Genomic DNA, 14061 nt, shown 5'->3' with positions numbered 1-14061 from the left:
TTGCACGCATATATTAAACCCACCATGACAGATATGCTAGTCACCTACCTTCATCATATAATAAACCCTATATCCCTCCTATATCACACTTTAGTTCTCCCGTTCCCTCCCCAAACAGTTTCAATATTTTATCTCTCATTGCACAATTATCCCCCCTATTGTAACTATCGATAGACGTCGCATCCCTATAATGTTACTTAGCGTCTTTTCTCCTCTACTGATGAGAAGCATTAGGCTTCGAAACACCATGATATAAAGAGTTTTACTTATCATACACTCCTAATTGATGTATCATTCTTATTGAATAAATGAATAAATCTGTATGCATTAGTATATATTTTTATATTGTTCTCTCTCTCTCTCTCTCTCTCTCTCTCTATATATATATATATATATATATATATATATATATATATATATATATGTATTATTTTTAAAATGTAATTATCCACTGACACGTGTTTCGTCGTCCACGACTCATCAGAGTGGCTGAATCTAGCGAGATTCGAAAGCGGCACCTCGTGATAAGAAGCTTAAATCTTAACCTCGCCGGACTACTAAATGTATCACTTTTACGTAGATGTTTTTATTTGTTTTTGTTAGCGATACTTTCTTGAATGAATTCAAGTATTTATACGAAAGTGTATTTTTACCTAAATGCTTGTTGGGAATAATTTTCCCATTGACCAATCTGGTACCCCCTTTTAATGGGGAGCGACATATATATTATTTTTAAAAGGTAATTATCCACTGACACGTGTTTCGTCGTCCACGACTCATCAGAGTGGCTGAATCTAGCGAGATTCGAAAGCGGCACCTCGTGATAAGAAGCCTAAACCTCTACCACGGTGCTAACCTCGCCGGACTACTAAATGTATCACTTTTACGCGCATTTAGGTAAAAATGCACTTTCGTATAAATACTTGAATTCATTCGAGAAAGTATCGCTCACAAAAACAAATAAAAACATCTACGTAATCTACTGGGGGATGCTCTTTTATCTTCCCTGCAACCTCTTTTCCACAGTAGAAACGTTGCGAGCCTGTCTTTGCTTTATCGTTATTTTCATGACAAGTGCTCGTCTGAGCTCCAGTCTATGATCCTCTCTCGCCAAACTTTCAGGAAAAACACATGTCCAGTTGAAACCACTATCAATAATTTCCCCCATTCTTTACCTGTGCCTAAACCTAAACCTAAACGTAGATTCCATGAACAAAGTTTCTTTCTTAGAACTGCACGCCTGTGGAACTCTTTTCTGTTTTCCTGCCTTCCCAACTGACTGCAATAGGGTGGTCTTCAATTCCAACGTAAACAAATACTTTATCAGCCGTCCCCTTAAGTAATCCAATTTACTAAAATTTCACTATGAACGATTAATACGATATCGTCCCATTGACTACTACATTAACCCTTATCCTCGAGTAGCCTCCGGACCTTCATAAGTGGTGACTCTTTTGTAAAAAATAAATAAATAATAATCTTATTATAAGATTATAAAAACGGTTGTACTTAATCCATAGTTTGTATTATTTGTATTAGTTGGATTACTATATTCATATTGAATATTCTTAATATAGTTTCGTTCGATGTAATCTTCAGCCTTTTTACATGTATCTCATTGAACTCGGGAATCTCTACGAGCATTTCGAACGAAACTTTTTTATTTAATCCACAGAGGTAGCTTGTTCTCATTCCGTCAGCACTGACCGAGTAGAAGCCTAAAGTAATTTATAATTATATTTTAAAGCGCTTTAAATAAGGTCAAGAAGACTCTAGGGGTCCCTTTCATCAACAAACTCATCAGGAATACAATCGTTGAATTTCTATCAAGTGTAAAACAAATGTCACGCAAGAGCGAAGACTTAAGTGGGGATTACTTAACTTGACTCCTGATGAGCTTATTGATGAAAGGGCCCCCTAGAACCTTCCCAACCTTATTTAAAGCGCTTTATAAGTTTTGTACCGTAAATCACTTATTTAAATTATATTTTTAGTATCGTCCGCACTGGGAATTGAACCTTCAACTTCCAAAAACTGTCACTTAGAACTCATTATTATTCAGTAATTTATCCGTTACGCCATGAGTTCTTGAGAGTAAATACAAACTGTCAATCCTCATTTATAAAATACCGACACTCAATACAGATTTTTCCGAAGGAAAATTAAAAAAAAAAAAAAAAAAAAAAACACCTTGAGAGACGATGTCGTATTCGTCCGACATCATGGAGTTGCTAACAGCATCTTTTCTATCTTTTTTAGAGTCTATAAATGCTCTATCGTTAATTTTATGGCAAATGCTCGACTGAGCTCTTATCTATGCTCTCTCCCCGTAAAACCTTCGCAACAAATACTCGTCTAGCTGTAACAACCACTAACTTCTTCCCTTACTTTCTATCTGCGCCTTCCATGAATAGAGTTTCTTTTATAGAACCCTCCGTCTATGGAATACAATACCGTATGTTTGCTTCCCGGCTGACTATAACATGGTAATCCTCAAATCCAACGTGAATAAATTCTTGTTGGGTCGTCCTCTTAGATAATTTATCTCTACCCAAGCTCCACCATGACTGATACTGTTGTTTCACCGTCTATCTAGCATTTCATTCTTATGTCCTCTAGTGGCCACCGGGTCTCGATAAGTGGTAATCTTGCAAGTGAAAAAGAAACTCTTCATGCTAAAAAAAGTTCCGTGGCCGTTTGTGACAATTTTTAGAAGACAGTTCGTCACATCGGTCAATAACCGAGAAATAACGTGATTTGCGTCCATGGACAAGATTATACGAGAGCTGGATGCAAACGCTTCACGGGATACGTAGAGGAATCGACGAAACAATGATGACAAATAACGATAAAGACTACATAACGCACGGCTTTTATTGCACATATATCTGAACATATGCTTACAAGTATGTGTAACTAGCGGGGGCGGTGGGGCGGCTTTGCCCGGTCGTAAAATACACTTAAATATATTTAAATTTGTCCAGATTTTGTATATATTATTATAAGAGTCGTGATTTCAAAAGTAAAAAAAAAGTATTTAGGTGCCATCAGCTAGAATCGAAACCGAAAGCAAGACCATAGAATTCAAAGTTGGTGATGTTACCACTGTACAAACGTGACACGCATATGAACTGATTTTAATAAACTAAGATGAATGTACAAAATGTATAACGATATTTTTTTTACCCATTTTTGACACTTTAAAAACAATTTTAACCGGCTAAAGACCCATAAAATGACGGTCCATAAAAAATCAAAACATTTGAGGCCCCTAGCGACGCTCTACAACTTTTAGTTTCGGCATAGCTTGAAAATATGGAGACGGACAGACAGACATATAGCTTTTTATATATTATTATTATCATTATTATTATTATTATTATTATTATTATTATTATTGGCTCACATGGAGCTTTCACACAAGTCAACAAACGATCTGATTGGAAACCTGTGGTATTCTCTGGAAGCTGAGTGGCAACAAGTCTCCCCAGACGTCCAGCTCTCTCCACCTCCTTCGATAGCATTTGCAAATGAATTTGCATCATCGCAACAGCCGCTTACCATTGATTTCTCGCTGGTAGTGGCCATTGGTTTATACTGGAATTTGAGTGGCACTCAGCCTCCCCAAGGTCCCAGTTCTCTTTGCACTTGTCCAGCCGAGGTCTGGTTGGCGCTCGCTCCTCGGTCTTTCAGTCCTTATTGACCCTTCTCGGTATCATTGGGAGGGGGGATCGGTGATGAAATCATTATTATTATTATTATTATTATTATTAGATGGATCTTTCTTTATACACTCTTGGAAAAACATTATCCAAATATTTTTAACAATATCATTAGTGGGTTGTAATCTTTTCGCGTTTGATGTTATTAATATCCTTTATACAGACGCACACAACCTGATATGAAAAGAAACAAGAATTCTTGGAAGATATCCGTCAAAAAAAAGTTATAGCATTGTGAAAGCGAGTAAGATGTTTTTTTAATATTCTATAGCCGTTTATATATTTTAAAAGATGTGATGTAATTTATATTCTTTTTGGAATAAATATGGTCTTTATAGTTCAAATGTGGATGTGTCACTGAAATGAATAAGTGTATTTTTGTTGTTTCTTTTTATTTTTTTTAATTTCCAACGATTTTTTTCGTTCTGAAATAGAACAAAGTCATACTTTTCATTATAAAAAATATATTTTCAAATATGTTATTGGTATTTTAGTTTTTTCAATTCCTTCGTCCAGAAGAATTCTTAAAATAAAGAGGAAACGTGGATGGGCGTGTGATTTGGTTTGTTCTTTTTTTTTATTTTTCCCTCTCTCTCTCTCTCTCTCTCTCTCTCTCTATATATATATATATATATATATATATATATATATATATATATATATATGTGTGTGTGTGTGTGTGTGTGTGTGTGTGTGTGTGTGCGTGCGTGCGACGTACTATGTTACCTTACGATAGTCTTTTGCCAATACAGATTGTCCTGGTAGAAATTTACGTAACCTTGCTCCATGATGGTGATTGAATTGGTTTTCCATCGTCCTGTTTTATTTAGGGAAGCTTATTGGATGATGGACGAATAGCATCCGTTGGTAAACGTATTTTTTCTGTTCATTAGTGCTTCAGCAGGAAATTTTCCATTTGAGCAATTTGGATTTGGGGTAGTTCTGTAGGTACTTAGGAATATTTCTATGATCTCTTAAGTAGTTCCTTCCCCTTTTAACTTTAAGAGTGCTTTCTTAAATGTGTCGACAAAGCGTTCGGGTAACCATTTGATTGTGGATGGAAAGGTAGAGATCTGAGATGTTGAATACTGCTTTGTTTACAGAAGTCAGAAATTTTTGCTGATGTGAATGCAGTACCATTATCAGAAACTAAGATTTAAAGAATGCCTAATTTACTGAAATTTTCTTATAGTTTCTTTACAGTTTCATTTGATGTAGTATGGTTCATCTGGAAGACTTCTGGCCACTACCTGTCAGCATCAACTAATATTAAGTAATTTTGTCCATTAATTCGTCCTGCAAAGTCCATGTATAGTCGTGGCCAAGGCATTCCTGGGGTAGGCCATGCATGCAATGTTGTTTTCCGAATAGACTTTGCAACTACTTGACATTTGGCACAACTTTTTACAAGTTCCTCTAATTGCCTGTCTATGTTTGGCCAATACATATGTGTCAAAGCTGTTATCCGATTAATTCCCTGACATTCATAGTCGAATTGCTTGAGAACTGTGTTCTGAAGTTTGAATGGGGCAACAACGTATTCTCCAAAGAGAAGTGATCCATTGATCTCGGATAAAAAAGATCTTCTCTGAAAAAATGGTTGAAGTTGCTGGTCAGTGCATATGTTTTTGGCCATCTTGTGAGAGGAAAATGTTGAACTTTCTGTAATAATGATCTGCGGCTGTAGCCTCCGGGATCATCTCTGAAGTGACAGGTAGGGATCTCATTGTGAAAACAAGTGCAGAGACTACTTCAGGTTCCAAAAGTGTGTTTTCACTACTTTTTGATGAGAAGAGATGAGTCTGAATAACGCATTTACCTGGCCAATTTTGCTACCTGGTTGGTACTTTATAGAAAAGTCATAATCTAAAATCATAATTGCCCATCTCTGTATAAACTGGAACGAAAAATACTTATTAAAGTCTCGTGGTCTGTGATCAAAGTAAAATACTGGCAATATAGCATTTTGTGAAATTTCTTTACCGTGCAGATAATTGCTAGGGCTCTTTTTCAATTTGGCTATACTTTCGTTCAGTCAACGACTTTCGTCAAAGTCAACGACTTTGATGCGTGTGCAATGGCTTTTTCATTTCCATCAGGAAAAATATGTGATAGTATTGCTCCGCCTCCATAGTCTGCAGCATCTGTCACAGCAGTAAGGTCTAATGGTGGATTGTAATGTGTCAGCAATAGATCAGAACTAAGAAATGTTTTGATTTTCTCAAATGATTCTTAACATGTGTTTGATCAGTTCCATTTGGTATCATTTTGTAACAGATTATGTAGAGGCCCCCTTAACTTGTGCAGTTCGGATAAGAAGGAACCATAATGACTTACAAGGCCCAGAAAAGATCGTGTATATATATATATGTGTGTGTGTGTGTGTGTGTGTGTGTGTGTGTGTGTGTGTGTGTGTGTGTGTGTGGTGAAAGTGCACTGGAATACCACTGAAGACTTACCTTTAAGAAGTAGATTACGGGGAAGTTAAAAATAAGAAAATGCCTTTCGGACTAAACACCGTTTGGAGGTTGGACAGCCAGTGCATATTGGCCTTATTTTTTTTAACAATATCATTAGTGAGTTGTAATCTTTTCGTTTCTATGATGCTCTTAATATGCTTTATACAGGCGCACTCAGTTTGACGGAAAAAAAAACTGGAATTCTAGGAAGAGCTCCGTCATTTCAGTAATTATAGGAGCAACCGGACTTATGAAAAAGAATTTCAAAATCTACGTGAAAATATACTCAAAAGATACAAACAATTGCGCTTATAGGGGCGGTTAGAACCTTAGAAAAAGATCTCTCAGTTAGAATGTATCAGTTAGCGGGTGAATGCCTAATATCCGGTAGTATGCCTCATCCCAAGCTAGAACAATGTTAAGGGAAGGAAATATTTACAGCCAAAACCACTGTTCACTTCTGGGCTAATATTAGAAAAGTTTGATATGGTTGTGTTCAAGTCTAACGTAAACAAGTTCTTGATGAGCCGTTCCATATAAGTTATCAAATTTACCGAATTCTCATTACTAATGATTACTATATTGTCCAATTTCTACTGTACACTTTTTAACCCTTATCCTTGAGTGGCCTCTTTGCCTTGATAATGTGGTGATGCTTGTGTAAAAAAAAAGTTTTAAATTATCTCATCTGAACTAACTCTGACCATTGCTAATCTTTTTATATTATATACATTTTCATCAATGAATCACCACCACCTATCAAGACTAAAATTAATGGAATGTGGCAAGTTCGAAGATAACTGGAGATAGACATAATCTATCAAGTATTGCATATTAGGGACTCTGCGTTAATAACAATTAAGTTAACTATTGTGGATTTTGACAAGGGTTACACCGAGTGCATGTTATGATAACCCAATAACAATTAAATAATTGTTGATGCCCCACATGTAAGATCAAAGCTAAACGACGTAGACAAAGCAGAGGTATGAGTCGAGATGACAAATGACGTCACGGTTTTCGAGCTGAGAGAAAACAAAGTCTTTGTAAACCATACAAGAGAGAGACAGCCAATAATGCGAGATTGTCTGCGGAAACCGATAGGGAGACATGGAATAATGCAAATCTGCTATGGGTTACGTAAGACATTTGGCCAATAATGTAGAAACCTATGATAATCGCTAAGTGTGAAAAGTTATACCAACCTAGCATTTGTTCGTATATCACTTATTTCAATTAAGTTAAGAAATTAAATAAATAATTAATTAGTATTATTTGGATTCTTCGGACTACTGTTCCTATCTTGAGTGATATTTTCACATTTCGATCAATGTAACCTCCGATCTTCCTCAGTTGTACCTTGTAGAATTTGTGATCTTTCTGTCGAACTCAGAAATTTGAACGGAATTTCGAACGGAATCAGTTATTTAATTCACAGAATATTACGCTCTAGTTCCGTCGGCCATGACTGTGTAGAAGTCCTAAGTAATTAAAAATTTTAGTTTTCTGAGTGCCGCCCGCACTGAGAATTGAACCTTCAACCTCCAGAAGAGTGTAACTTTACAACTGAATTTTGGCAAGTACTTTATCCACTATGCCACAGATCTCTGCGCAAAGAAACGTTGGGAAAATAACATTCAAGATAAGAACAGTAGTCCAAAATATCTAAATAATACGAATAATCAATCTTCATCTACAAAATTCAGAAACGTAATAATTAATTAATTAAGGGTTACTCCCCCCCTCTCCCTCTCTCTCTCTCTCTCTCTCTCTCTCTTTCCTTGGTCAATTTTCTTCAAACATAACACCCTACAGAAACTCTCAGAAACGTCTCCTTGTGTCTCCTCTAGCAATAGAAGCAAGCGAATATAAAAAAAAGTGAGAATAAAAGAGGCCCACGTATAAAGAACTATCTTGTTCTTTGCTGTATTTTATGTCGTTACGAGACACGCCCCGTGGGATGGGGACATGCCCTGTAACCCTCCGTGGTCGTAGGGTGCTGCATTATTTCATACAGCGTGTCTTGGGCAAAAATAGCCTGGTGACGTCCATCCCTCTCCAGGCTCCGAGAGCATACAGCACCTGGCATTACCAAATGGTCACCCATTTTAGTATTGGCCATGCTTAACATCGCTTAACTTCGGTGATCTAACATTGAAATATTCGTTGATCATCATTTAATCTCGGGCAACGCCTTGTCTCTCTGCTAGTTAAAAATATAACAAGTGCAACTGCACAACATCACCATCATAACGGGAACTATGGGATAGAAAAAAAAACTCTCTTACCTCGCACAGCTCCATAGCTTCGGTAGTCCGTCCCATTTTTCGATTGCAGTCGGAAACTCTTTGATTAAGCAAGCGTTGGTATCTTCCGGCTGCTTGAGTGACCGGACACAGCTCCGGTCCACTAGCGGTTTCTGAGATCTTCGGCGTTTTTAAGTGTCCATAGGCGCGCTTGTACCATCCGAGAGCCGAAAATGTGTCTCCCAGACATAAGAAAAGATCACCATAGCCAATCGAAGCGAGAAGGGCTAAGATAGAGTCACATCTGGCGTTGGCTAGTTCGAGAGCGGTGTCGTAGTGTTGCAATGACTTGGGGAACTCTCCCAAGCCGAAGTAAGCTTGTCCTAATGTTAGGTATGCATAGCCGTGAAGTGGGTGGTGGGATGAAGGCACGTTTGTTGCCAGGGGTGACATCAAAGGTGATATGCGTGATACGGTACTCAAGGTTTGCGAAGACAGTTGACTATCACCCATTAATTCTGTTTGTATGCAATGGCGACAGTAATTGACTGCTTTATGGAATTCGCTGAGTTTAACATTGCTTCGGGCCAAATTGAGATAAGCGACGGCCAACTGCTTTCGCAATATTTCTTCCTTTTTCTTCATGGCCTTTGTCACTTTTTTCTTGACCTTCTGCTTCCTCTGTCGTCGGGCCATTTCGGCGGCATTCACGTTGCTTGGTCTTTTATTGTGCTTCTTTTTCATTCTCTTTTTCTCGCTCGGGCATTTCGCTTCGGTTACCATGTCCAGCTGTTCGACTGACCCCATCAACATCTGCTTGAAACGACCAGCATCCTCGTGAGCCCGAAGCAGATAACCAATCACCTCAAACTTTCGCGAACCCGGTTTCAACCGGGCTAGGACGTTCATCCACGTCTGGACGGCTTCGTTGTAGCGATGTTCTTCGTACGATCGAAGCCCTTTGCGGATTTCAGTTCGCACTAATTTTTGGCCCATGTCCCTTTGAGTTATTGTGTCGAAAATATAAGTCAGTCTGTCTTTTGTTGAGGGTCTGTCTGTCCGTTTGGAACGGTCTGTGAAAGAAAGTCTTTTCGAAAGGTTTTTGGAAGTGATTAAGCTAGCCTTAAGGCATTTCCTTAGTATTACTTTTCGCCTAACTTAAACACGCAATGTACCTCTCTTTCTCTCTCGCTCTCTTTCTCTCTATCTCTTTCTGTCTCTCTCTCTCTCTATCTATCTATCTATCTATCCTCTCTAACACTCTCTCTCTACCTCTATCTTTCTCTCTATCTCTCTCTTTCTCTCTCACCCTCTTTCTCTTTCTCTCTTTAACACTCCCAATTAGTGTCGTCTGTTTCTCTTTCCGTGTACCCCTCTCTGTCTCTTTAGCTATTTGCGTGACTTCTCCACCCTCTTCTGTTTTTCTCCCACTGTTTTCTTTCTTTATCACTGTCTTCAAATACTCTTGCGACTGTCTCTCTTTTTATTTTCTTCCGTCTCCCTCTGCTTCTTTTTCTTAATGCTATTATTTATCCCTTTCTTTTTTCACTTTTTCTCTTCGTCTCACTCCTTTACACCTGTCTCTTCCTTTCCTTCTTTCTCTCTCCCCCGTCTCTTACCGCCTCCTTCTCGTTCTCTCTCTTTCTATTATTTTACTTCTCGAAAATCGTGTCACCCTCGCAAACCCTTTCTCTCACCCTCTATATTTTCCGCACTCTCTTCCAAATCTATGATCCCACTCTCTTCCAAATCTATGATCCCACTTTCTTCCTCTCCCCTTTCCCCCTCTCTCTCTCTCTCTCTCTCTCTCTCTCTCTCTCGTTTTGTTCTGGTGTTCTTCCTGAATAGTCGGGTTTCAATCTTTTGTTTTCATGTTATACAAAGAGAATTACATCAGGATTACATGAATGTGTGTGCGATACTTGCACAAAACAAAACAGTATTATATTAGTATTAGGTCAGTCGGCCTATTTTCATTATATATATATATATATATATATATATATATATATATATATATATATATATATTTCTTTTATCCCTTATTTTATTCAAACATCCACTCACTCGTAGAAATACGAAAACAAAACCTGAGACAACACGAAACCCTAGTAGAATCAGAAACAGAATAACGAGGGGAGATTGGGGGATTGGGGAGGGGGCGGCCAAGAGTGTAGACAAATAAAAACGAAACAAGGGAACAAAATAAATAACTAAATTCTTCTAAACTCGCCAAATCACAGCAATTCGCTTGTGTTTCGTTTATTTATTACTTTTATGCAATGTTTGAATTCGTTCAGTCTGCTCCTCTCGACATTAAGAATCAAGAGGATCGATATACGGTTCCCTTGTCAATTCTTATCCGTCGTCTCAACTACCTGATATTATTATCTTATCCCTTTTCATGAGACTAACTTCTACGATTGTTTCGCTTCGTCTTTCCGTTCTTGCTCCGACTGCCAGACGCGTGCGTAGTAGCAGGGGGGGGGGCGTTCTAACAAAAGAAACCACCTGAGATGCAGACGATAGGAAAGTGTTTACCGGTTCCACTGATTTCCGTGAAAATAATGCCTGACTATTGATTTCTTTCTATGAACTTTTTTTTTGTCTACGACTCTTTAAGTCATTTACATTTTGTTTTTGTTTAAAAATATTTCGAAATTAAACTAATGTCGTTCGCTAGCTTTAGTTTCTTTGTAGATAATACGCGTTTAATTTTAATAAAATGTTTTACAATAAATAAATGCTGTTTTTATTTACAATAAATAAATAGAGTATCTATATATATATATTTACATTTATATTTATATGCATAGAGAGAGGGATAGATAGATAGATAGATAGATAGATAGATAGATAGATAGATAGATAGATATTGTTACGCAATGAGACTGTAGATTTTCTTCTAAACCTCTCAGACAAACGGACTATGTATATAAGTTATAGTGATGGGACGATTCCAATATTTTTCCCCGATTCCAATACAATTACCAATTCCGATTCCGATTCCGATTCTTTATAAATCCGTAAGCATTGAACTATAAAGCTGTTATATTTTCCTGATTACTGCAAAAAAAAAAAAAAAAAGTATCTTAAATGTGCAAATGTTTTCTCATACACTTACGGCGATGATCTATAGATGTTAGTTTTACTGGTAGTTTAAAATCAATAAATATGTATTATTTTATTGTTACTACCTGAAGTGGAAGATTTTGTTTAAAACAAAATCAAATTTAAAAAAATAATAATTAAAGGAATCGTTTTCGGCATCGGAAAATATGCATGATTATTTCCGATTCCGATACCTCCTAAAATCTCCGTTTTTCCCCGATTCCGGATTCCGATTAATCGTCTCAACACGAAATAGTTGGGGTTTTTTTTTGGTTTTTTTCAAACTAGTGATAATATCTTCATGTACTTTCCTCCCCACGGGGATAGAATTAGATAATAATGTCCTTACTTACTTGCCTACCAACGAGGACAAAATTCGATGCAAGGTCGGTTTTCAATGTGTGGTAAAATCCAGTTCACCAAAATGCGGCACTCTGCACTGGTACAAAAATTTAAATCGTCTCAGCCTATAAGAATGTCTCCTTAATTAAACAAGGATACAAAAGATGCAGTGTAATATCAGAACAGATACTACACTTTGATGTTAGCCCCAAAAGATAAGGATATAAATGGTAATAATCCGGTGAAAAAAAAAAGTGATGTGGTTGAAGCAAAAATTTTTAAAGATTTTAGGATGGTCGAATTTATTTTGTAGAATCGCTATATGTTTGGGGGTTTTATTTTATTTTATTTTATTTTACACTGGGATGATTATTGTGGAGGATCACAGCGATTAAATAAATATATGAGAATTATTTTATTTGTTCTTTGTTTTTGTATTTTGTAATTGTGAAGATTCGCTGTTGACTGAAAAGTTGGAATCGCAGACACTTGCCTTTTTTTTTCGTTGTTTATTATTATTAATATTATTATTAATATTATATCTTTGAGCAACTAATTTATAAGATGGGAACTGAATGAATTGTGGCAGAGAGAACCGATAGGAAAGAAGCGAAAAGAAAAGTTCAAATTCGATGGTGTGGAAGAGGCAAGGCGTTCTAAAATAATATCCACATGGAAGGTTAAAAAAAAAAAAAGATTCCTTTTTCTTTTTTTTTTTTTTTCTTTTTCCGACTTTTATCTCTCGGCTATTTATCCGACTGCGCCTCTACGCGCAAAAAAAAAAAAAAAAAAAAAAAAAAAAAAGAAAATCCTCCAACCTCGAAGAAATATCACAAAACTAAAAGAAAGTCCAAAAGACAAACAGGTCCTATCCAGTAACCCCCACTAATCTAAACTTACAAAAGCTGACAAAGCTCCCCAGATAATACCATCAGAAAAATAAGGATAATACAATCTCAAGTAGCGAGGGAGAAAGTGCATGAAGAGTACAGGGTAGACCCTGGGTTTGCTTTCAGCATCCTCGTAATTTTTGCTTCTTTTATTTTGTCCTTTGCTTCTCACATTCCATGAGCGATGTTTCTGACAAAGAGGGAAAAATTGCTGTTTTCTAGGTCAGAATCTATTTCATTTAACACTTATCACTGGCTATTATTTTGTTTTTTATTTTGTATTAGCTTGAAGTAGTATTTTTAGCTGCTTACATCAAGTGGCTTCGTGGTGTGTCTGGAGCGATTTTCATAAAGAAAAATACTATTACTTGTGCAAGTAAAGTTTTCTTTTTAGGTAAACAGAAAAGGGTGTTTTAAAAAGTTATTATTTAGATTTTTTTTCAATTGATTTTATTTAAACGTTGTAGAATTGTTTTCGTTGGTTTTACTGGTTAACTTCAGTTAAGTTAACTCAAAACAAAACATGTTATTCTAATTCGTTTTTAAATAATAATGTTGATAAAGTTCGTGAAAATCGACGTCCGAAAACGATTGTTATCGCGTAAGTCTGCCTCTTACCGTAGAACAAATAAACAAGATTGCTTTCTCGACACTTGTTAACAGAGTTCGATACCAAGAAGCAACCGTTATGACGCTATTATTCTGAACAACAGATTTATTTTTATGTTATGCATGTCGACGTTAAGACAGCGCAACATAAAGGTGTGTATACTTAATTGCACTTAAAAGAGCGATTAGAATCTTAAAAAGATCTCTCGGTTGGAGTAACTGATATAGTGGGTGAATGTCTGGCATCCGGTAGAATGCACCATTCCTAGCAAAAACAAAATAAGAAAATCAAGGCAAAAAGTGAACGATGTGTTCAGACCCTATTTACTATGTTCCCCAGGGGGAGAAAGTTAGACACAAGGTCAGTTTTTAATGTGAGGAAAATCCCGTTCTCAAAAAAGAAACACTGAAATGGAACAAACTCTAAAATTGTCTCAGTTTAGAAATACTTTTCTGTAGTATCAGAACAGGTAATATTCTTTGCTCCTATCCAAACGACCCACGTGGCCAGAGTTGGACACAAAATCGATTTTTAATATGGAGAAAATCTAATTCCTCACAAGATAGGCATTCTAGATTGGAACATTATTTTTAATACTACAGTTTAGGAGACTTACTGCCCGAAGATTGAACGATTAAGTGTAGCGGAACAGATACTACACTTTCTTCCTAGTTAAAAAAA

At 36.7% G+C, this 14061-nt stretch overlaps 1 protein-coding gene across 1 annotated transcript in view; it reads right to left on the bottom strand.

The window, feature by feature from the left end:
- LOC145241352 (43 kDa receptor-associated protein of the synapse-like) overlaps positions 1-10370 on the bottom strand; it is a 157021-nt gene extending 146651 nt beyond the window's left edge. Inside the window, exon 1 of the mRNA XM_080104221.1 lies at positions 8470-10370. Coding sequence (XP_079960347.1) covers positions 8470-9423 — 954 coding nt within the window. The 5' untranslated portion in view covers positions 9424-10370. The remainder of the gene's footprint in view (positions 1-8469) is intronic.
- Between the last annotated feature and the right edge of the window lie 3691 nt (positions 10371-14061).

This window comes from Euprymna scolopes, chromosome 20 (genome assembly GCF_053919585.1).
Source record: "Euprymna scolopes isolate OS-2025 chromosome 20, ASM5391958v1, whole genome shotgun sequence".
NCBI lineage: Eukaryota > Metazoa > Mollusca > Cephalopoda > Sepiida > Sepiolidae > Euprymna > Euprymna scolopes.
The sequence above is the reverse complement of the archived record's forward strand: the minus strand, read 5'-3'. Positions and strand labels throughout refer to the sequence as shown.